This window comes from Formica exsecta, unplaced genomic scaffold, assembly GCF_003651465.1.
Source record: "Formica exsecta isolate Colony F162 unplaced genomic scaffold, ASM365146v1 scaffold928, whole genome shotgun sequence".
Classification (NCBI taxonomy): Eukaryota; Metazoa; Arthropoda; class Insecta; order Hymenoptera; family Formicidae; genus Formica; species Formica exsecta.
The window spans coordinates 255,940-281,684 of record NW_021853694.1 but is presented as its reverse complement, the minus strand read 5'-3'; the positions used below and the strand labels follow the sequence as shown (position 1 = coordinate 281,684).

The window sequence follows — 25,745 nt, the reverse complement described above, 5'->3', positions numbered from 1 at the left end:
TCGTCATAAAATATCTTTCTATTATTTGATTTATAAACATCTCTTTTTGCTTATTTGTAAATTTTTAAAGTATATATAACTTTGCTATACATAAATACAGAAAATATAAGAATACACGAATTAAAGGTCTAAGAAAGAACTAGTGCTTTTTAATTTTTATTGGATTATATAATTTACCTATAAGCAACAAATGTAATAAAAGGAATCAAAGATATAATACTTGATTATTATATATGATAAATGATTAAAGTATCAAGCCAAGCAACAAAGACAGCAGAGAAGCAACATTTGACGCAATAATTGCATTCATTATTTTAATCTTATAATAATGTCTATATTAATCATGCGCATTAGTAATATATGTATATCGTAAGATGTAATCGAGATACGGAATATTATCAAATTTATTTATAGAACTCGTGCTCGGACTCGTCTTTCTTAATATTGTTTTTATAACCCTTTTCAAAATCTTTTGCTAAAACTATATAACGATTTTCACGGACCGCGTGCATTCCCGCCTCTTGACAGATAGCATTAATGTCAGCACCAGAAATTCTATCTGGCCGTGCTACATAATCCTCAAGATCCACTTCTTCGCTCAAATTCATTTTTGCGGTAATCGTAGAGAAGATTAAACGTTTCTGACGACGATCGGGTAGCGGAAATTCAATTTTGCGATCCAGTCTACCAGGACGAAGCAATGCAGGATCCAATGTATCCGCTCTGTGAAAATAAATCGAAATATAAAAGTAAAGGTATAATTATCTTGACGTACAATAAATTGAGAAATTAAACTTCTAATTCAGAATTACAACTAGCTCACCTGTTTGTTGCCATAATAACTTTAACATTAGTTGTCTGATCAAAACCATCCATTTGATTCAATAATTCCAGGAGAATACGTTGCACTTCACGATCTGCTCCAGTTTGAGCATCAAATCTTTTTGTAGCAATAGCATCTATTTCATCAACAAATATTATGGCCGGTGAGTTCTCTTTAGCCAAACGGAACACATCTCGCACCATTCTTGGTCCTTCGCCTAAATACTTTTGCACAAATTCAGAACCCACTACACGAATAAAGGCAGCTGGAAAATGGAAAATAATAGAATTTAGAGCACAAAATCTGTTTCTCTTTTTCTTCTTCCATGCAATTAGTTTAGATATTTTCTGTAAGAATTCTTTTAACAGTATATTTAGATTTGTACCAGTAGTATGTCTAGCAACTGCTTTTGCCAACATAGTTTTTCCACAACCGGGTGGTCCGTACATAAGTACACCTCGCGGTGGGTCGATACCGATTTGTTTATACAATTCGAAATGAGTAAGAGGCAATTCTACTGCCTCTCTGATCTCTTGCTTCTGCATATCCATTCCACCTATATCACTGTATTGAATATCTGGCTTCTCATCTGCATTGCAAGTAAATCTTGATATTTACAATTCTATTACATTTTAATTTAATCTAAATGTAATTTAAACACTCTTAGAGAAGATTTTCACCTGCTTGTAACATTGAAATGCTGGAATCAGCTTCTGGTGGCAGCACATCGACTAAAGCATTGCTATGCTTATGAAGCGCTACGCTAGCGGAAGGCTTTAAAAGTTCTCTGTCTATAGTGGACAAAATTCGTACATAATAATTTGAGCCTGTTGTAGAACCCACTATGCCAGTATTCTGATCAACGGCTTCGAGAAATTGTCCAATGACCAAAGGTACACTCTGAATACGTTTCACTTCTTCTTGCGCATGCAAGTATTCTTTTTTTAGGTTACGTTGCTCATCCTTGATATATTCTTCTTGTACCTCGAGAAATTCTAGCATTCTTTGCAGTTTCTATTCAAAGGAATAAACAATATAATTGTAGTACATATAATACATATGTGTTTGGTATCTTTAATAAGCTTGATAAAATGCTATGTAACTATGTATGTGCTTTTAAAATCTGCTATACACTTCAGATAATATATTGTGGAAATGTGCAACGCATACCTTATATTTGGTATAAAGATCTTCGACATCCAACTCGTCTCCAGCTCCTGTGTAATGACCAACAACAGGCTTACAATCGATTTCAGCCACATCCTAAATATACAATTACAAATTTATATAAATCAATATGCATGAACTCTTTTATCAATTAGAATCACCAATTATTTGCAGCGTTATAAGATTCGCGATACAATCCTGTAGTTATATACATACATATATATTATAAAATTATTTTAAATTGTATGAATTTATGCAGATATGGTTAATATAAAAAATCAAACATAAACGTACCTTATCGGGCAAAATAATACCTAATTCTTCCATTAGTTCAAGAAAATACTGCAATTTAATCTAATCAAATATCAGACGTATCGACTTATGGATGATCCGTGGCGTATTGAATGACTTCAGATTTTTGAGCAGATCTCTTCACAATTGGTCACAATCGGTTCCACAAGATATACCATTAATAACATGATTATATTAAGGATGTACACTCCATTGGTGTTACAAATAGTTCGAATTATCTGATTGACCAATCGGAACAATGAAGTCTTTATCACGATTGGCCAATTGGACGATTCGAAGTATTTATAATGCAAGTGAAATGCATCCTAAAACCCGGTCTACAATAAGTCGTTAGTCGTTAGTTGTAAGCAAATTGACCAACCACAGTCTATTATTCCAAGAATATTCTAAGAATAATCGACTGTGGTTGGTTAATTTGCTTGCGGCTAACGACTAAAGCCCGAATCACACTAGCGGCTCGCGGCTGCGATTGCGATTGCCTCAGCCAATCAGAAAGCACCAATTGCAAGTATGATTGGAGCGTAGCAAATCACAATCACAAACGCAATCGCAACCGCGAGCCGCTAGTGTGATTCGAGCTTAATGACTCATTGTAGACCGGGCATAAAGCCCGTATCAGACTATGCATTGAGATCGAAATTTGACCAACCAGGATAAGGAAATTTTAGTTCGTTTTATCCTGGTTGGTCAAATTTTAATCTTCAATACGTAGTCTAAAAGTCGATTGTGTATCTTTGAAACAAAGATCGCGGTCGGAAACACGCTAGAAATACTTTGAAGCATTGCATTAACCAATCAGAATAAATAAATCTTTATTCTTTTTGTCCTGATTGATCAATCAATCGCTTCGAAGCATTTCTAGCGTCTTTCCGACTGCAGCCAAAGTAAAAATTACAAAGTGAACAGATTTACTAGATTTCGACAAATTAAATCGTAGGCCGGTATTCATAGTCAGTTCTTATTTCAAAACCGTCTTAAGTAATGTCTTAAGATGCTAATACGGCTCTGTGATTGGTTTAGGACATCTTAAGATTGTGCTTAAGCCCGGTCTACAATGAGTCGTTAATCGTTAGTCGCAAGCAAATTAATTAACCACAGTTTATTATTCCAAGAATATTCTAGGAATAATTGACTGTGGTTGGTCAATTTGCTTGCAACTAACGACTAACGACGCCCTAAACCTTAAGAAATTGACGAATCACAATCAAGTATGAGAAGAATACTTGACTGTGATTAGTCAATTTCTTAAGGCTTAGGGCTTGAATCACCTATTGTAGACCGGCACTTAGCCCCCACTCCTCACCACTCGGTCTAGATATACTATGTCTATGATAAGAACTGACTGTGAATACCGGCCTTAGAGCACTACCACGTATGCGCGCACCTCGGGCGTGTAAAATGGCGGACCTTCAATTGGGTACATCGCCAGGAGGCCTATCAGCAATCCAGATATATAGATCAGTGATGTACATTCTTCTGTCTAGTTATTATTTTCTTCAAAAATAAAAACTATTATAAAAATTTTTTCAGTTTGTTAAATTTTGTTTATTATATATACACATATACACATAAAATTTTATTGTATATATATATATATATATATAAAATACAAAAAGGAAACTATAATATATACTCATATTGTAAACAGGTCTATACACAGTGACACGAGAGCAATGTCTATATAAAAAATAAAAAAAGAGTATTTTTAGGAATAAACTTTTTATTTTGGTATGGGAATGAAGACATTTCGATCCTTCGAGAGTTTTATGCAAATTATAATCAACTTTTATGATACACTTGATTGCTTGATGCAAAATGCAGTGTAAAATCGATGATCTACCTGATGAATTATTAGAGTACATTCTGAGCTTAATACCACCTTATAAAGATCTCCAAGAGTGCAAGCTTGTTTGTAAAAGATGGTACCGTGCCACCAAAAGTACGCATGCATTTATTTCATTACTCTTTATATGTTTATTATATGTTGTAATAGAATTATGTTAGTATGGCGTAAATTTATTATATATATCTTTCTAATTAGATGTAATGGAACACAATGAAGCACATTTTCAAAAGTCTGTTGCTTTTGGATCTTTACTGTGGAATTCATTGCCATCTACACACTGGACACTCACTATTGGAAAGAGACATTCACATTCTGCTTGTATATATAATAATTCTATGTACGTATTTGGTGGTTGCACAGCTACATGGACAACATTCAATGATTTGTGGCAGTTAGATTTAGGCACAAGAACCTGGGTCAGACCAATCACTATGGGCAACTATCCATCACCTAAAGCTTGTGCCACTATGCTCTATTATAAGAAAAGCTTAATTTTATTTGGAGGTTGGTCTCATCCATCGCCATATCCTTTACATCAGGTAAATATTTAATAAAGACATCATACAGTTGATATTATTTTATATAATGGCCATGTTCTGATATAGACTGCCATTACTAAAAATTTACAGTTTATTTCATCTTAGATACATATATACAAAGCAACTGTTAATCTTATTTAAATAAAATTTGCTAAACTTTATATATGTGGGAACTTTATAAAATATATCTCAAATTTATGTAATTAAATCATAATTTAGAAAGTATAAACAGTCAAATTGCAATGTTATTTGACATTTGTTTCATATATTGTTACAAACTATCTTATCGCATCTATTTATTTACTACATTTTTTTTTGCTAAAGAAAGGAGAAGATTAATAAAATAATTAAACAAATGTGTAATAAAATATATGTGAAATATACAAAAAGAGATAATAATATATATACTACATTTTCAGCAATGGAAATTATTTAATGAATTACATGTATACTCTATAGAATCAAATAAATGGACTGCTATAAATACATTAGAAACTCCACCGCCAACATCTGCACATTCTGCAACAATACATGGGAACTTAATGGTCGTCTTTGGTGGAGTTTGTAATGGATACAGGTACAGATATATACTTTTGTAAAATTACGAATATAAATATGAATATTTCAATATTTTTATACATACATATATATTTAATGTTACTTGTATTATTTCATAATAGTTCTAATGATATATGGTGCTTAAATTTGGACTCATATTATTGGCACAAACAAACTACGTCAAATTTGAAACCCCAACCACGTTATGGCCAGTCACAAATTGAACTTGGGAAAAAACATCTACTTGTGCTTGGTAGACATTCTTGATTGTTTATGAGATTTATCTTTTGTACTAAATCAAGTATTATTCTTTTTATTGTTAATTTGATTTGTAGTGTACATACTTCAGAGAAAATATATGACTATTGAGAGAGAGAGAGAGAGAGAGAGAGAGAGAGAGAGAGAGAGAGAGAGAGAGAGAGATATCCTTGATATGTATTAAAATAAGGAATAGATGTACAAAATATAAATGTATATGTATGTATGATGTATATATGTATATGTGCGTGTGTGAGGAAGGTGGGCGCGTGCATGCGTATGCGTGCGCGTGTGTGTATGCACTATATAGAATATTTATTTTTCAAAATAATATTATTAAAACAATATGTGTGTGAATATTACATTGGAATTTTTACTCGTTAATATCAGAACAATTAATTATGTAATTACATGGTTACATATTTGAAATTGCATAGGAGGTTGTACAGGACCAAATGCTGCCATGAATGATGCTTGGTTGTTGACAATGGAAGATACATCTTGGACATGGAAAAAAGTTAATATGCACAATACAGAATGGGCACCAACACGTATTTGGTGTCATCAAGCTTGTAAGGTATATAATATATTTAAAAAATATTTTTTTTTTAATAAAAATAGAAATATATTTAATTTAACAAAAATAATTATTTTATTTTTATAAACCATTGACTTCGTATAATTGGTTTAGTATTTTTGGAGTTATTCGGATCATTTACAAATAATGTGATTAATATCTTAAATAAATTATTGTAAAAAACGCAAGTAATCTTGAAATATCATCCCTCTATTTAAAAGAAAATTATTTTGGTATTATTTCTTTCTCGAATAAAAAGAACAATGTCAAATCTAACTTAGTTTTGAAGAAATTTGATACCATTGATCATAATTAGACACTTTGTATATGTTGCCAGATCAATTATTATAATGCTATTATTTGCATAGGTGGGAAATTATATTATTGTACTTAGTAAAAATAGATGTCAAGCCAAACCAAGTGATATGAGTATTTCATTAAGAAAGGTTGCTTGTCAAAGAAATACTTCACCACGTTTGTGCGAGTCGAATCTTTTGCATGAAAGGTCTGATACAATTATGATAGTTTTAACTAGCATTGTTATGAAGATTTATGCAAAGGACTATAACAATTTTATTATTATTAATTTTTTAGGCCGGAAAATTTATCTGCCATAGATAGAGATGAAAATATAAATGGACGACATGGAGCATTTTCTAGGTCACATTCACAAAATGCACATGCTACATCGCATACAGCCAGTATTTCAAAAACGATACCATTTTACAGTGATAATACTCTAAGCATGGCCGCATTCCGCGATCAACCTCTGCGTCATAATTCAAATACAGATAGACAACGTCAATTGGAATCATTAAGAAGAATGGAAGAGAAAATTCGGAATAAGAAAGCACAACCACTGAAAGTATTTAAAAAAGCCGAGAGCACATTATCAATATTTGTGTTGGATATTACTAATGTTCTTTCCGATGATTGCAATGCTTCGTGGATTCCTTTAAAACAGGACGATCATTCAGGACCTGATGAGAGAATTTTGTATTCTCTTGTAGTTGGAAAAGGAGAATTAATAGTTTTTGGAGGTATTCGTAAAGAGCATTCAACATTAGGCCACACTGATGTAGATGATTCTGTAGTATATAATGATCTCCATTTTATAAATCCGCCGCGATATGTTATTTAATATTAATAAATAATTAATAATACACAGAAGCCTTCTATTCTGGAATCATCGAGATTCAGTTTTTCTTCTGTTATTCTGATATCTTCAATTCCTATTATATTTTAATGGCACATGCACATAATAGTTGTGCGCTTTGTTTTTTTACTCATTTTCTCACTCCATGCATGATCACATAACATTTAGCATAGTGAGAGAGCACCGCATGGTATATCCATGGTACATCTGATAAAGTTGTCTCTAGAGTGTAACATTTATAAAATTGTTTGCAACGATAAATGAGGCTTTTCTGACACAGAAAAATGACGCAAAAATAAGTTAACGCTGAAAATTCAAATTTTTTAATATATGGAATTATCTAAATGCGAAGATGTACTATATAAGTACTTTATCAAAGAAACAATTGATTTATATTCTATTAAATAACTCGTTAATATCAAAATTGGATATTTAATCGGTCAGTATGCTTGTTTTTGCATTTAAAAAACTTTGTGTATTGCAGTTCTTAGAACGTACTAATATAATTAGCAGACAAGATCAGATATATGAGAACAGCAAAAAGCAGCTCCATATTTCATTCAATATACTTTGTAAAATATCAGAATATAATTTTAGATAAAAGATTGCACAAATTGAAACTTTAAATATTAAACACAACTTTAAACACAATTACAAAAACTGTATCTTTATTTATACGTTGTCTTTTTTTATTTACATTATAAATAAGATTATGCTTTAAAATGAAAAGTCATCCATTATATAAATTTAGCAAACATAATTATATAATTTATAGATTGCTTTTTGTGCATGCATGTGCATGTGCATATGTGTACAAATGATAAACAATGAACTTTTATTATAATTTATACAACAGAAAAAAGTACAAAAATATTTCCTCAGATATAAAATGTTACAAATAGAAAAAGCACACACATATAAATTTTAGAAAAAAGAAATCGAAATTTTCAGTTATATATACATTCAAAGATCTAAATATTTAAATATAATTTAAAATGTTCTATGGCATTTTTTACTGATTGATGTATTTCTGTAAATATAGCGTCATATTCTACAGTCATGATTAGAGTTTCATCATCCAATTTATCAGTCTTCATATCCGAGAAAGCAGAATAAGCAATCCCTAATTCAAAGTGAATATGTTTGCAAATTAGAAATTCTTCTTTTCTTTTAGCTCTTATATACAATTCCTTAATGGCATTTTCTAAGATTTCTATTCGCAGTTTACATATTTTTATCTGTTTGACTTTGGATTGTTCAAAATATGCAAAATACTTGTAGGCTTTGGAAATTTCTATTATTATCTTTCCATAATGTCCAAAATTCTTTTCTATGGTAAAATATGATTTTGCTATATCAAGCCATCTCAAAACATTTACAAAAACTACTTTGGCATCATTGAGATTTAACACATATGTATCTGCAATCTGGCTAGTAATATTTTCTAGATCCTTTTCTAAGTCAGCAAATAATAAAAAATTAATTGATTTCTTCTCGGGATTTATAAGGGATTCTGATTTTGAATCATCTGTTTCACAAGATTTGTCATTTTCTTGACACAATTTTTCTTTTGATAAACGTAAAAGCGCAATTCCATAAAAACCCCAGAATCTAGCAGTATTGGCACAAACATGTTGATATTTATCAAACATTGAAGCATGTATAGATTCTGAATAAGTCGTTTTATCTATTGTCATCAATTTGTCCTTATGAAATCTCTCCATCACATAATCAGCAGCAGCAAGATGATGTCTGGCTTCAGTGAAACAATGCTTTGATATGAAGTATTGGCTTAAATCAACTGACGCTAAAGCCCAATAATAACATTCTATATCTAGACACTCTAATGTTTCAAGTATTTGTCTGTTCAATAAATTATGTATGTATATTACCAATCTATCCTTATCTTTGGGCCAAAGATGATACTGCTTTACTAGTTGGTCTACAGTTATTAAATGAAGTTTATCTAGCGAAAGCTGAAAATTTGATTCTTCTTCAATACCAAGAATGTTTGATACATTAATAGGATCGAGATACTTGTTTTTTTCCTCTGTGTATTTCAAATATAGCTCCATTGCTTTATCTAATAATGGTTTAGATTCCCCAGGTTTCTGTAGTTTAATCAAAACACATCTTAATTCAATAAGCACTCTTATAGCTGTCAAAATAGCTTTGCGCTCCAGCTCTTTTCCTTCTAACAGTTTGATACATCTCATGAAATAGTTTTTACCAGCATATAATTCCTTTTCATCTGTACAGTCAGCATACGCGAGACCAATATTAAAATAAGCTATTGCAAGAACTATAATATCATCAAATGTTACGTTTGTTGAAGTAACATTTGTTACATATTGAAACAAATCATCCATCCTGGCTTCTATTGTTTTAATCATTTTTTTCTTCTTTTTGGAAAGTTTATTCATTCCGTATAAGTTTTTTACATCAAATGATGATTTCAAAACTTCTAGAAATCTCTTATTAACATCCATATGTTCGACGCTCTCGAGTGACCTTGCGTCTGCTAAAAATCAACATTAAAATATTATTATACATGGCTATGTGATATTACAGTTTGGAATAAAATCATTTCTGTATATTACCAGATTGAGATGATTCATTGATCCGACGTTTAATGAAGTATTCTACAATCGCTAGCATTATTTAACTCAATGGATCAGTAATAACAAATATTTGCTTTATCTCAACTTATAAGGCCGTTGTTACATATGACAAATATTTTTAAGTATAAGTGCTTGATTTTAAATATGGGGGTTTCCACAGTCTTGTCTCTGTTGATTCATGCTCATAGACATAAAGAGTTTTCCAGCAAGGAAACATGAGTATACATAAAGCCCGTATCAAACTACACATTGAAGATTGGTCTAGTTTACAGCTGCATAAAGTTAGCCGGACCACTTTAACTTTTTGATAATTAAAATTATCTAATCGTTTGGTGGTCGTTTGGTGATGATTGGTAGCCTAATTAAAACGTTTGGTGGTCAATCGTTTTTTTTTAAATTAAATAATTAAAATATTGGTGTAAAGAGTGCAAGGGGGGCCTTCGGCCCCCCTCCCGCACCCATCCAACCGGTAGGCTAGGTGGACCTCGCTTTACAATGTAGCATGTACTTTGTAAGTTGTAAAGCGAGGTCAACCCAGCCTACCGGCGGGGTGGGTGCGGGAAGGGGGCCGAAGGCCCCCTTGCAACTATACAATAGGTATAGTTAGTCCGGATCTACAATCTACAATAGATGTAGTAAGTTTCAAGCCATAAGAAATTGATCAATCACAATCAAATGTGAGGAAAATAAAGAATTGTTATTGGTAATTTTCTTACGGCTTAAAGGCTGATTTATGCAGGCCGTAACTGTTAATTTATGCCGGAACCGTTAAAGTTTAACACTAGGATTACAATGCTTTTGTTCATAATGCCATTATGAACAAAAGCATTGTAATTCTAGTGTTAAACTTTAACGGTTCCGGCATAAGTGCCGGTCTACAATAGTGATTTAAGCTCTAAGCCTTAAGAAATTGACTAATCACAGTCGAGTATTCTCCTCATTCTTGATTGTGATTGGTCAATTTCTTAAGGCTTAGAGCTTAAATCACTATTGTAGACCGGCACTAAATTAACAGTTACGGGCTGCATAAACCAGTCTTAAGGCTTACTACATCTATTGTAGATCCTATTCATAGTCCGTTCTTATATCCAAGATCGTCTTAAGTGTGGTCTTGGGTCGTCTTAAGATCCCATTCAACCAATGAAATGGCCGCATAGTATCTTAAGATCGTACTTAAGACGATCTTGGATATAAGAACGGACTATGAATACCGGCCTTAGAAATTCTTAAGGATCGACAGGAGTGACGGACAAACTCCGACTTGACATTGGAGACCTCGCGCGGTGAAAATGTGAAAGTCAGGTTTCAAAGTTACCAACGCTGAGCAACAATCGCTTCCGTGTGCTCAACATATCGGTGTGCTTTCACGGATATGTGATGAAAGAGAGACAAAGACGCCGTAATCATCTCTCTTTGTCAAGCAGTCAGTATGTTACCACAAAAATTTCCCCATGAGCTGCTCCTTAGATACACATCTAGTGAGATCCGCTTATTCCGTATTTTACATCGAAGAAGTCATATTACTTCATAAAACTTTTTTTAATAAATTCTTTATATAATTATGCAGTCCTGTACAGAGCCGAATTTCGCATTTTGGCTTTTGAAAATTTATAATAAATGAAATACAGCTCATGGCCAACTGCACCTAGTCCGCCATGAGCTGTACCTAGTATGTACCTTTCTTGTCAACTTATAAAATATTATTTTAACTCTTTTTTTCAAAAAAATAGCTCTGTACAGGACTGCGGATGATCCTACTGATTACAAATATCACAGGTTTAACATGATTCTCTTTATTTTTTGGCCGTAATACGGGAGAAGCGAATTCGTAATTCACGGCTGTCCGCGAGAGGCTCTACCGTCACTCCTGTCGACCCTTAAACAGAAATCGGACAAACCGTTAACGATGTCTGATTGGCTCCGTCGCCTGAGGTAAAACCGAAAGTGTGAAAGAAAAAGATATATATAGCTAACCTAACCGACCTAGCCATAACTATAGTCCGTCAAAGACATAAATTATATTTATAATAATACATAACGTATAAGGTAAAATAACATAATAATAATGATAATAAGGTAGTAATAATATAGCAATAATAATAATATAACCTATAATAGTAATTATAACAATATATTTTTTAATAGTTAATTCATATTATTAGTTGATATTAACACAAGAAAACTGATGAAATATATTTGTTTGTAATCTTTTTTAATACGTGTTTTAATATTCATTACTCATGTTAACTTCAAACGAAAAATATATATCGTATTCTTGTATTTGTTCAACAATCAAAATAAACCATCATCAAAAATGTCATATCCGGTTTCACTCCACAACGGTACATTGTCCAATCTCTGTTTAAGGATCTTTAGGTTTAATAAGCCTCAAGCCACAAGGAATTGATCAATCAGTCAAATGTGAAAAGAATAAGAATAGATAATATTAAGATTATATAAAGAAAGGTTAAGTCATGAGCCCCAGCTACCCATAATCCTATGCAAAGCATCGATGTGTGAACCAAAAACAGTCTACCTTATTTAGCATCTATTTTTAATAACGATTGCTCACACCATTGAACTCTATATATACTGGAATGAGCGATCCCATTGTTTGGCTGTCGCCACTATTTCGCCGAGAGAGAGGTGTGTTTGAATGATGGCATCTCTTTCTAGTACTACTTGATTGGTCCATGGCATGTCACGTGACATCATCTAAACTGAGAATGATGTCACGTGACATGCCATGGACCAATCAGGTAATACTAGAAAATGATGTCATCATCCAAACGCATTTCTCTCTCGGCGAAATAGTGGCGACAGCCAAACAATGGGATCGCTCATTCCAGTATGTATAGAGTTCAATGGTTCACACATCGATTTTTTGCATTGAATTATGGGTAGTTGGGGCTCATGACTTAACCTTTCTTTATATAACCTTATGGCGTTTTCGAATGTAGGAGATTAATCGCTTTGAGAGCGATTAATGACGTCATTGCATTGTCTCTGCCAATAAAAGACTTGAATTCATAATTAAATATAGGGATTAATTGGACTGGGTTGGGTTAACCCGTTTATTCAAACACGCTATGTCTATGATGAGGTCACGTTCCGTCTCTTTCTAATAAAGCCTGATTGGATCAGCAGTACTGATGTTTTGCCAACTAATCAGGCTTTATTAGATAGTATATGTGACGTAAACTATAGATTTTCAGTACTGGCAATGAATATCGAAATCATAGACATATAGAATGGACTGAGCATTGCGATAGACAAACACACGCCCGCTGTAGAAAGAGAGGTACTATATAGGCTGTGTTCCGATATTCACTGCCAGTATTGAAAACCTATAGTATACGTGACGTAAACTATAGATTTTTAGTACTGACAGTGAATATCGGAACGCAGCCATAGAAGGCCTATTTTGTCTCTTTTCCTAGCATTTCATTGGTGATTTTGTCCCCCTTCATATAGAAAATTACCAATGAAATGCTAGGAAAAGAGACAAATATAGGCCTTCCATATAGTACCTCTCTTTCTATAGCGGGCGCGCGTTTATCTATCTCGCAATGCACGTAAGTGGTGGGGGCTCCCATTTCCCACGAACTGGCAGCTCTGATGCACAGTCCAGTTATATCTATGATCGGAACACGACCATTATAGATATAGGCTTTCGATATTTACCGCCAGTATTGAAAATCTATAGTTTACGTCACGTACACGTACACTATAGATTTTCAATACTGACAGTGAAATATCTGGACCAAGATCCAACTAAAGTTCAATATAATTGTTTTAAAAAACTTGACATATTTGAAAAAATTGATTTTGTTAATTCTTTTAAAAGACTATTAAACTTATTAAACCTATGCAAGAATCAATGAAAATTGTTATGATAGTAGAAAAGAATGTCGTTAAAATAAAACTTCAATTTGTAAAGTTAAATGAAGAATAAAATTATTTTAAAAATCATTTCCAGCCATACATAAATAAAGTTTCAAAACAACGTTAATGACAATACCCATTATCATTAATCCAAAGAATCTTATTAAATTGCAAACTTAATTCTCCTTTATTTTCATCTTATTGTACCTTTAGTTGTAAAGATTAATCACATCAATCTAAATAAATACATATAGCCATTTCAGATATATATTTCAATTATTTAATTTCAGTGTTAATATTTTTTAAATGAATTAAAGAAAAATTAATAACTTGAAAAATGGCGCGCTCTGTTTCTGTTGCACATGCGCACAATTTCTTGACATCCCGTAAAATGCATAAAGAAATTATTAATTTTTTTCTTGAGGAATACTGTAGATAATTATTTTTTAAAGGTCGAGCAAATTCAAACAAAAATTTTGGAGCGATTGTTTTATATCTTAAGAACCTACAAATTCTAATGATTTTTGCTTATACAGGGTGTCCCAGATCATTTGGGACAATACTCGTGTGCAGATAGAGCGGACCAAACTGAGTCGAAAAGTCCTTTATCATTTTTTTTATAACGCTTAATAAAGGAGTTATTATTGAGTTAAGTCTAGCCAATCAGCCGATCTTTAGCCGGGCGCACGTCGGTGAGCCGCGCGCCTGGTAGTATGCGGCAGCGCATACTTCACGGCGCGCGGCTCACTGACTTGCGCCCGGCTAAAGGTTGGCGCTGATTGACCAGACTTAACTCAATAATAACTCCTTTATTAAGCGTTATAAAAAAAATGATAAAGGACTTTTCGACTCAGTTTGGTCCGCTCTATCTGCACACGAGTATTGTCCCAAATGATCTGGGACACCCTGTATATTGACGTTTATATTGTTATCAACTTTATCATTTATTTATAAAAAAAGTAAAATGGAGCAAATGATGAAAAATGCATATTATGAAAGAGCAAATTAATCTGATTTTTTTCATGCGTCGTAAGTTTAATGACTGTGTAGATCGCTAGCTGGGAGCTTGAAGATATATATAGGTAGCAGTAATATTGTCGCGTCCATAGACATAGTATATCTAGACCGAGTGTTGAGGAGTGGGAGCCGAGGTGCACGTAGAAAAGGACATACTCTGTTTCGTGCCCCTTGCGTTCTCTCTCGTTTGCACGTAGCATGACGAAAGAGAGGGCTATGCTCTGTGCGAGCGAGAGAGAACGCAAAGGGCACGAAACAGAGTATGTCCTTTTCTACGTGCATCTTTACCCCCACTCCTTAAATAAAGGCAAACGCTCGGTCTAGATATACTATGTCTATGGTCGCGTCTATGCTCGTAACGAACCACCTGTAGCCATGTAGCCTGTAGCCTGTATCCTGTATCCTGTATCCTGTATCCTGTATCCTGTATCCTGTATCCTGTATCCTGTATCCTGTAGCGCTATAGCCTGTAGAGTGAAAGAGGGGAGTTCACAACATGACTGAGCATATTAGGGCTTGAGCAGAATAGCCGACTTGACAATGTTTTATGACTTAAGTCTTGTCTTGATTGACTGTAGTACAGTATTGTGCGTTACTTCAAGACAAAGATTCTGTATCCTGTATCCTGTATCCTGTATCCTGTATCCTGTATCCTGTATCCTGTATCCTGTATCCTGTATCCTGTATCCTGTATCCTGTATCCTGTATCCTGTATCCTGTATCCTGTATCCTGTATCCTGTATCCTGTATCCTGTATCCTGTATCCTGTATCCTGTATCCTGTATCCTGTATCCTGTATCCTGTATCCTGTATCCTGTATCCTGTATCCTGTATCCTGTATCCTGTATCCTGTATCCTGTATCCTGTATCCTGTATCCTGTATCCTGTATCCTGTATCCTGTATCCTGTATCCTGTATCCTGTATCCTGTATCCTGTATCCTGTATCCTGTATCCTGTATCCTGTATCCTGTATCCTGTATCCTGTATCCTGTATCCTGTATCCTGTATCCTGTATCCTGTATCCTGTATCCTGTATCCTGTATCCTGTATCCTGTATCCTGTATCCTGTATCCTGTATCCTGTATCCTGTATCCTGTATCCTGTATCCTGTATCCTGTATCCTGTATCCTGTATCCTGTATCCTGTATCCTGTATCCTGTATCCTGTATCCTGTATCCTGTATCCTGTATCCTGTATCCTGTATCCTGTATCCTGTATCCTGTATCCTGTATCCTGTATCCTGTATCCTGTATCCTGTATCCTGTATCCTGTATCCTGTATCCTGTATCCTGTATCCTGTATCCTGTATCCTGTATCCTGTATCCTGTATCCTGTATCCTGTATCCTGTATCCTGTATCCTGTATCCTGTATCCTGTATCCTGTATCCTGTATCCTGTATCCTGTATCCTGTATCCTGTATCCTGTATCCTGTATCCTGTATCCTGTATCCTGTATCCTGTATCCTGTATCCTGTATCCTGTATCCTGTATCCTGTATCCTGTATCCTGTATCCTGTATCCTGTATCCTGTATCCTGTATCCTGTATCCTGTATCCTGTATCCTGTATCCTGTATCCTGTATCCTGTATCCTGTATCCTGTATCCTGTATCCTGTATCCTGTATCCTGTATCCTGTATCCTGTATCCTGTATCCTGTATCCTGTATCCTGTATCCTGTATCCTGTATCCTGTATCCTGTATCCTGTATCCTGTATCCTGTATCCTGTATCCTGTATCCTGTATCCTGTATCCTGTATCCTGTATCCTGTATCCTGTATCCTGTATCCTGTATCCTGTATCCTGTATCCTGTATCCTGTATCCTGTATCCTGTATCCTGTATCCTGTATCCTGTATCCTGTATCCTGTATCCTGTATCCTGTATCCTGTATCCTGTATCCTGTATCCTGTATCCTGTATCCTGTATCCTGTATCCTGTATCCTGTATCCTGTATCCTGTATCCTGTATCCTGTATCCTGTATCCTGTATCCTGTATCCTGTATCCTGTATCCTGTATCCTGTATCCTGTATCCTGTATCCTGTATCCTGTATCCTGTATCCTGTATCCTGTATCCTGTATCCTGTATCCTGTATCCTGTATCCTGTATCCTGTATCCTGTATCCTGTATCCTGTATCCTGTATCCTGTATCCTGTATCCTGTATCCTGTATCCTGTATCCTGTATCCTGTATCCTGTATCCTGTATCCTGTATCCTGTATCCTGTATCCTGTATCCTGTATCCTGTATCCTGTATCCTGTATCCTGTATCCTGTATCCTGTATCCTGTATCCTGTATCCTGTATCCTGTATCCTGTATCCTGTATCCTGTATCCTGTATCCTGTATCCTGTATCCTGTATCCTGTATCCTGTATCCTGTATCCTGTATCCTGTATCCTGTATCCTGTATCCTGTATCCTGTATCCTGTATCCTGTATCCTGTATCCTGTATCCTGTATCCTGTATCCTGTATCCTGTATCCTGTATCCTGTATCCTGTATCCTGTATCCTGTATCCTGTATCCTGTATCCTGTATCCTGTATCCTGTATCCTGTATCCTGTATCCTGTATCCTGTATCCTGTATCCTGTATCCTGTATCCTGTATCCTGTATCCTGTATCCTGTATCCTGTATCCTGTATCCTGTATCCTGTATCCTGTATCCTGTATCCTGTATCCTGTATCCTGTATCCTGTATCCTGTATCCTGTATCCTGTATCCTGTATCCTGTATCCTGTATCCTGTATCCTGTATCCTGTATCCTGTATCCTGTATCCTGTATCCTGTATCCTGTATCCTGTATCCTGTATCCTGTATCCTGTATCCTGTATCCTGTATCCTGTATCCTGTATCCTGTATCCTGTATCCTGTATCCTGTATCCTGTATCCTGTATCCTGTATCCTGTATCCTGTATCCTGTATCCTGTATCCTGTATCCTGTATCCTGTATCCTGTATCCTGTATCCTGTATCCTGTATCCTGTATCCTGTATCCTGTATCCTGTATCCTGTATCCTGTATCCTGTATCCTGTATCCTGTATCCTGTATCCTGTATCCTGTATCCTGTATCCTGTATCCTGTATCCTGTATCCTGTATCCTGTATCCTGTATCCTGTATCCTGTATCCTGTATCCTGTATCCTGTATCCTGTATCCTGTATCCTGTATCCTGTATCCTGTATCCTGTATCCTGTATCCTGTATCCTGTATCCTGTATCCTGTATCCTGTATCCTGTATCCTGTATCCTGTATCCTGTATCCTGTATCCTGTATCCTGTATCCTGTATCCTGTATCCTGTATCCTGTATCCTGTATCCTGTATCCTGTATCCTGTATCCTGTATCCTGTATCCTGTATCCTGTATCCTGTATCCTGTATCCTGTATCCTGTATCCTGTATCCTGTATCCTGTATCCTGTATCCTGTATCCTGTATCCTGTATCCTGTATCCTGTATCCTGTATCCTGTATCCTGTATCCTGTATCCTGTATCCTGTATCCTGTATCCTGTATCCTGTATCCTGTATCCTGTATCCTGTATCCTGTATCCTGTATCCTGTATCCTGTATCCTGTATCCTGTATCCTGTATCCTGTATCCTGTATCCTGTATCCTGTATCCTGTATCCTGTATCCTGTATCCTGTATCCTGTATCCTGTATCCTGTATCCTGTATCCTGTATCCTGTATCCTGTATCCTGTATCCTGTATCCTGTATCCTGTATCCTGTATCCTGTATCCTGTATCCTGTATCCTGTATCCTGTATCCTGTATCCTGTATCCTGTATCCTGTATCCTGTATCCTGTATCCTGTATCCTGTATCCTGTATCCTGTATCCTGTATCCTGTATCCTGTATCCTGTATCCTGTATCCTGTATCCTGTATCCTGTATCCTGTATCCTGTATCCTGTATCCTGTATCCTGTATCCTGTATCCTGTATCCTGTATCCTGTATCCTGTATCCTGTATCCTGTATCCTGTATCCTGTATCCTGTATCCTGTATCCTGTATCCTGTATCCTGTATCCTGTATCCTGTATCCTGTATCCTGTATCCTGTATCCTGTATCCTGTATCCTGTATCCTGTATCCTGTATCCTGTATCCTGTATCCTGTATCCTGTATCCTGTATCCTGTATCCTGTATCCTGTATCCTGTATCCTGTATCCTGTATCCTGTATCCTGTATCCTGTATCCTGTATCCTGTATCCTGTATCCTGTATCCTGTATCCTGTATCCTGTATCCTGTATCCTGTATCCTGTATCCTGTATCCTGTATCCTGTATCCTGTATCCTGTATCCTGTATCCTGTATCCTGTATCCTGTATCCTGTATCCTGTATCCTGTATCCTGTATCCTGTATCCTGTATCCTGTATCCTGTATCCTGTATCCTGTATCCTGTATCCTGTATCCTGTATCCTGTATCCTGTATCCTGTATCCTGTATCCTGTATCCTGTATCCTGTATCCTGTATCCTGTATCCTGTATCCTGTATCCTGTATCCTGTATCCTGTATCCTGTATCCTGTATCCTGTATCCTGTATCCTGTATCCTGTATCCTGTATCCTGTATCCTGTATCCTGTATCCTGTATCCTGTATCCTGTATCCTGTATCCTGTATCCTGTATCCTGTATCCTGTATCCTGTATCCTGTATCCTGTATCCTGTATCCTGTATCCTGTATCCTGTATCCTGTATCCTGTATCCTGTATCCTGTATCCTGTATCCTGTATCCTGTATCCTGTATCCTGTATCCTGTATCCTGTATCCTGTATCCTGTATCCTGTATCCTGTATCCTGTATCCTGTATCCTGTATCCTGTATCCTGTATCCTGTATCCTGTATCCTGTATCCTGTATCCTGTATCCTGTATCCTGTATCCTGTATCCTGTATCCTGTATCCTGTATCCTGTATCCTGTATCCTGTATCCTGTATCCTGTATCCTGTATCCTGTATCCTGTATCCTGTATCCTGTATCCTGTATCCTGTATCCTGTATCCTGTATCCTGTATCCTGTATCCTGTATCCTGTATCCTGTATCCTGTATCCTGTATCCTGTATCCTGTATCCTGTATCCTGTATCCTGTATCCTGTATCCTGTATCCTGTATCCTGTATCCTGTATCCTGTATCCTGTATCCTGTATCCTGTATCCTGTATCCTGTATCCTGTATCCTGTATCCTGTATCCTGTATCCTGTATCCTGTATCCTGTATCCTGTATCCTGTATCCTGTATCCTGTATCCTGTATCCTGTATCCTGTATCCTGTATCCTGTATCCTGTATCCTGTATCCTGTATCCTGTATCCTGTATCCTGTATCCTGTATCCTGTATCCTGTATCCTGTATCCTGTATCCTGTATCCTGTAGCGCTATAGCCTGTAGAGTGAAAGAGGGGAGTTCACAACATGACTGAGCATATTAGGGCTTGAGCAGAATAGCCGACTTGACAATGTTTTATGACTTAAGTCTTGTCTTGATTGACTGTAGTACAGTATTGTGCGTTACTTCAAGACAAAGATTTAAGTCATAAAACATTGTCAAGTCAGCTATTCTGCTCAAGCCCTAACACTTGCCGGTTCTGTGTAACTTATGAGTACTTGGGAATGCGATAATTCCAATTAGAATTGTTGCCCGATAATCGAAAGTCCCATGTATGTACATCTGATTAAAAGATTTTGGTGGAATCATCAGCCATTTATTTTCGCAAAAAAAGTTTTTCACTGTTGTGAGTTAAAATTATGTGGCATAATATTTTCTCTCTGATTAAGGAAGATTCATCAATATAATATACACCAAGAAATTGAAATTTTATTAAATAAAAAAAAATAGAATAGAATAGAAAATTGAAAAAACTGTATGATACTGCAACTCCTGCAATAGAGAACGGCAATTCGACAAAAAAAAGAAGATAAGATATAAAATATTTATTCCTTTCACTCCATGACATAGCTTGGAAATTCTGCATTTTTTTCATATGGGTGGGAACATCATTCAAGGTCTGTGATGGTCAGTGACCATTCCCGATTATCATCATCGATTGAGTGAACAGGTTGCCCTTCATCGCGAGCAATCTCTCGTGTTTTTCTCACATGATTTGCATCTGCGATTTATGTCTGCAAGCCGATTTACATAGCATCATTCAGCAATCATGGACCAATCTGAGAAGAAAGCCAAGAATTTTGAAATCATCGTGAAAAATCTTATAGCCGGCGGTGAGTCACTTGAACTTCCTCAAAAATATCTCACTTCATAATTTTTTAGTTGGAATTTTGGCAATACACGTTTCGTAAATTGAGACAAGAGAAATAAAGTGATAGAAATAAGTGGAGCTTTATACATAGAATGTAAAGCTACAGAAAATGCTTTAGAAAAGTTCCAAGTTTTGTAATATTGGATTTTATTTCAAGACCATTTCAGATTGTCCTCTTTATTTTTTTCACTTTATGTTAGGAAAGAATAAAAGAACAATATTTTATGCAAAAAATGATCTTGATTTTTGTCTAAAAAATTAAAACAAAATTTTTTTAACATTTTTATAATTTTATACAAAAAAAGTAAAGAAAAATCCTGTGTAATAGTTTTTGTATCTTCTATTATCATTTTGTAATTATTTTATAAAGCACAAATTTAGAAACAGATTTTTTTTAATATATATCAAAATTGTCTTTTTTTATATTCCATATTACAAAAAAAAAAAATATCTTTAGAGATAAGATAAATATAACTCAGGACTCTTTAATTGTATTCCTTTATATAAAAATGTGTAAATTATAAAATTTTATATTATAAATATTGTTATATGTATTATAGGTGTAGCTGGTATGTGCTCAAAAACAACTGTAGCACCTTTAGACAGAATAAAAATTTTATTACAAGCACAGCACGAATATTATAAACATTTAGGTAAAAAATTGAATTCTTGCTAATAATGTGAATGCTAACAATGTGAAATATGATTGAATTTATAACATATGTATATATATGTACACACACACACACACACATGTATGTATTTATGTATATATGCATACATACTTTGCAGGTGTTTTCTCAGGATTAAAGGAAATTGTTCAACATGAAAATTTCCTTGCTTTATATAGAGGCAATCTCGTTCAAATGATTAGGGCTGTGCCTTATGCAGCAATACAATTTACAGCATTTGAACAGTATAAAAAGGTAACGAAGAGAATAAATATTAGAGATTATTCAAATTCAATGTATTGTTCGATATTAAATACTAATTTTTATCTAATAATATTTAAACAATAATATTTATTGTTAGGACTGTAACTTATGCTGAATAAACTCTAAAAACATGCTTGCATAGTAAACAACTTTCATAAAGATATTTGCTAGAGAGAAATGTAGAATATAAATAATTTAATTAAAATGAATGAAACTTTCTATTAGGGAATTAACGATAAAGTTTATTGCTTAGAGAATGTTTATAATAAAGTTTAGAGCAATAAACGTACTACAAATTGCAGAGTAAATGCATAATTCTTTCAGTCATGCCACAATTAACTAACTAAATATTGTGATTTTGTATATGATATTTGAAACCACTGCAATAACTGCTTAGATCCAATTTTTCCTGCTCTTGAATTAAAATCTCCCCTATCATGTTATTTTAAATATGAATAATTTTATTATTTTGTTTATAATTAAATATTTTAAATTCCTCCTGTATTGACAAAAAAAATTGACATTGCAAAAGATATTAACGAAAATGATCGAACCTGGATCTCTCTACTTTTCGGCAAATACTTTATCAATTTCATCACAATCATATGTATAAAGCTTTGGTGATATGTATTAATAATATTTGCTAATTAATTAAACTAAACGTTAATTTTTAGTCAGCTTAGAAAAAATTTCAAGAAAAATAGAGAAATTGGATATGTATAGAGGGTGGGCTATTTTAATCAATCCACTAGAATATTTCAGAGCCCTTAAGTTGAAGACAAAAATGTTTCAGACAAAAGTTATTTGGTATTGAGGGGATCATCTGATGGTGATCTTCATTTGACCTTGGATCAAAATCCAAAGGGTTATTTCAAGGTCAACTTTATTTTTTTTAATGAAACCCCCTATTTTTTATTGTATATTCTTATAACCCTTCTTGAGACCTTTTCAAAACACTATAACAAAGTATTTTTTCATTAAGTATTTTTCCAATTATTTTATATCTTAATCTGACATATTCTGATATAAAAAATAAAATATCTCGTAAAATATTTAGTTTTCGATAATCTTACCGTAATACTTTTATATACAGAATAATGAAACAAATCAGTTGGTATAAAGAAAATAATTGTTTTTAAGAAAAAATATGTAATTATTTATAATGTATTTTTTAAAACAATTATTTGTGTTTTTTACAGCAATTGATTCATCTCATTATTCTGTGCATCAAACTATTACGGTAAGATTATCGAAAACTAAATATTTTACGAGATATTTTATCTTTTATCTACATCTACACTATATTATAAAGAAATACAGTTTGTTTGTTTGTTCGGGATAATCTCAGCAGCTACTGAACCGATTTGAAAAAATCTTTTGCTGATGGCTAACTTAAATCTTCCTGAGTAACATAGGCTATATATCATCGCATTGCAACGTCTAGGAGCCAAGCAGTAAAGAAGAACGTGCGTGAAGTCGGAAAAAAATACATCGTTCACGCTCTATATTCTAATTTAACGTAAAAACTACACAACCGATTTTAATGAAACCTTCACCAGTACGTTTCTAGAGATCTCAGAAGTTTTTCAGGATATGAATCATAATTGACCCATATTTAACCATTCTCACAAATCCGCAACCACATACCGAGCGCGCAAGGAAAAACGCCAGCTAGTATCAAAATATATCAGATTAAGATATAAAATAACTCGAAAAATACTTACTGAAAAAATACTTTATTATAGTGTTTTAAAAAAGTCTCAAGAAGGATTATAAAAATATACAATAAAAAATAGGCAGTTCTATTTAAAAAAAAAATTAAGTTGATCTTGAAATAACCCTCTGGACTTTAATCCAAAGTCAAATGAAGATAATCATCAGATGACTCTCTCGATATCAAACAACTTTAGTCTGATATATTTTTGTCTTAAACTTAAGGACTCTGAAATATTACAGTGGATTGATTAAAAGGGTCTACCCTATATAATATAGAGCAAATAGATAAGACTTTTCATTAAATAGTTATTGGTAAATGGTTTAAAATACTGTGTTGGCACATTTTGACATTATGCATACACTAATATTCACCTAATTATCTGTTCGACTATCATAACTGAAAAAGTCTTATTTATTTATTTTGTATTGTACACGTATAATCGATCTCTATTTGTTCGCCAAGCTGTAAATGTTAAAAGAACTGATATAATGTTTGCGTAATTTTTGTCAGCGTTTAGGAAAATTATTCAAACATGGTTCACATATAGATGGGTTCTTAGCCGGAGCTGCCGGAGGTGTCACAGCAGCTGCAATTACATATCCACTTGATACCATCAGAGCAAGATTAGCCTTTCAAGTTACCAGCAATACACTTTATTCTGGAATATATTTTATATATATTATATACATATTTACTTACATAAATCACATCATCAAATTTGCTTTTGTTAAAAAAAATCATGTTATGATACTAAAAAGTTTCATATTACATTATTTTTACGTAAATGTTCAATCTGTCATGAAAGGTTGGACTGTGAATATCATGTAATACGAGTAAGTATTTTAATCAAGTATTTTACTTTTTAATTGATACATATTTTATATGCATCTGCAGTTAAGCAACTTGCTCATTATATTTACAATATGATAAATATATTTTGTAGAAATAGATATATTTAACCACATAACAATCTATATTGAAAATCAAGATTGAAGAATAATTAAATTAAGTAACTTATTACACTTCAATATGTAATTATTATTTACATAGATCAACAAAATTATATACCTGTGAGAAATGAAAATATGTGTGAGAAATAAAAATATGATATATTTTTGTATGTATTATTTCAAAATCTATTTGTACATGTAATAGAAATATGTTTTATTTTGATACATATTACTTATTTTGTTTTATTATTAATAGATGCAAGTATTAGATAAACTAATAAAAAAAATATTATGTGTATGTATGTGTGTGACTTACAGAGGTAGCAGTTCAAATGATTAAAAACATGCATAAATGGATGAATCTTACATGAAACATGCGTTTTTTTCTAAAATATTATGAATATGTAGAGCAACAAAACAAATAAAACTCTGTCTACATATGATAATATCGTTTTATTTCTGCAATTCCTTATAATAAGATGACATTATATAATTATACGTTTATGGCATTTTTTTGTTCCTTTTCACAAATCTGGGCTTATCCGATACCAGATCTTTGCAAATTATATTAAAGTATTTAAATAAAACTTGTGTCAAGTAAAAGAATATTGTAGGCTTAATTCTATGCCAATTTTATATTTATCATATACAATCGATTTATATCTGTATAAGTATTATTTCAGATAAGTTAAAAAATTATAAAAGCTATCACAAAAATTTTTAATTTGAGATATACAAAATTTGTTCCATATATTGTAACATTTGAATTAAGGATATCAATTTCTATCGAGTTAAATCTAAAATAAAACTTTAATTTGTCAAATGACTAAGATTATTATTATTATTATTATTATTATATATGTATTAATTAATTGTTTTATACAGTACGAATATTTTCAAAATTTATATCAATGAAAAATATTTAAAATTGTAAAAAGAGTTCTTATAAGTGTATAATAGCTTTTCAGTATATCCCATACCATTATGAAATCAAATCAACAACAATATTCATGTATAGATATTAATATACTAATCATATTTTCAACAAAACATTTAGTAATCCATATTGATTTTGTCCATTACATGAAAGTTAGTATGCAGTGAGAGAGGACAATAAATAGAGCAAATATAAAATTAA

General features: G+C 33.5%; 4 protein-coding genes across 6 annotated transcripts; 2 read left to right on the top strand and 2 right to left on the bottom strand.

Moving 5' to 3' along the window:
• Positions 1-143: 143 nt before the first annotated feature.
• On the bottom strand, positions 144-2,464 carry LOC115245203 (26S proteasome regulatory subunit 6B). The gene is made up of 6 exons (XM_029823393.1): positions 2,285-2,464; positions 1,994-2,086; positions 1,504-1,837; positions 1,209-1,412; positions 824-1,088; positions 144-723 (listed from the first exon to the last, which is right to left on the bottom strand). Exons 1-6 carry the CDS (start codon positions 2,315-2,317, stop codon positions 405-407), a joined length of 1,248 nt encoding a protein of 415 aa, XP_029679253.1. The 5' UTR covers positions 2,318-2,464; the 3' UTR covers positions 144-404.
• Positions 2,465-3,648: 1,184 nt separating this feature from the next.
• On the top strand, positions 3,649-7,250 carry LOC115245200 (F-box only protein 42-like). Of its 2 annotated transcripts, none has more exons than XM_029823388.1 (8): positions 3,649-3,768; positions 3,951-4,241; positions 4,344-4,687; positions 5,107-5,264; positions 5,368-5,498; positions 5,941-6,080; positions 6,449-6,585; positions 6,675-7,250. In XM_029823388.1, the coding sequence occupies exons 2-8, from the start codon at positions 4,118-4,120 to the stop codon at positions 7,219-7,221; spliced, it is 1,581 nt and encodes a 526-aa protein (XP_029679248.1). In that variant the 5' UTR covers positions 3,649-3,768; positions 3,951-4,117; the 3' UTR covers positions 7,222-7,250. The 2 variants fall into 2 exon arrangements, with proteins under 2 accessions (XP_029679248.1, XP_029679250.1); XM_029823390.1 differs by having other exon boundaries at positions 3,670-3,763.
• Positions 7,251-7,887: 637 nt separating this feature from the next.
• LOC115245199 (protein KBP homolog) lies at positions 7,888-10,070 on the bottom strand. Of its 2 annotated transcripts, none has more exons than XM_029823387.1 (2): positions 9,837-10,070; positions 7,888-9,754 (listed from the first exon to the last, which is right to left on the bottom strand). In XM_029823387.1, exons 1-2 carry the CDS (start codon positions 9,892-9,894, stop codon positions 8,208-8,210), a joined length of 1,605 nt encoding a protein of 534 aa, XP_029679247.1. In that variant the 5' UTR covers positions 9,895-10,070; the 3' UTR covers positions 7,888-8,207. The 2 variants fall into 2 exon arrangements, with proteins under 2 accessions (XP_029679247.1, XP_029679246.1); XM_029823386.1 differs by having other exon boundaries at positions 7,888-9,757; positions 9,837-10,066.
• Positions 10,071-20,193: 10,123 nt separating this feature from the next.
• Positions 20,194-24,320, top strand: LOC115245202 (graves disease carrier protein-like; the record flags this gene model as incomplete). The annotated part of the gene is made up of 4 exons (XM_029823392.1): positions 20,194-20,967; positions 21,566-21,658; positions 21,798-21,931; positions 24,168-24,320. Coding segments are annotated over exons 1-4 (444 nt in total), but the record flags the coding sequence as incomplete, so codon positions are not given.
• Positions 24,321-25,745: the final 1,425 nt, after the last annotated feature.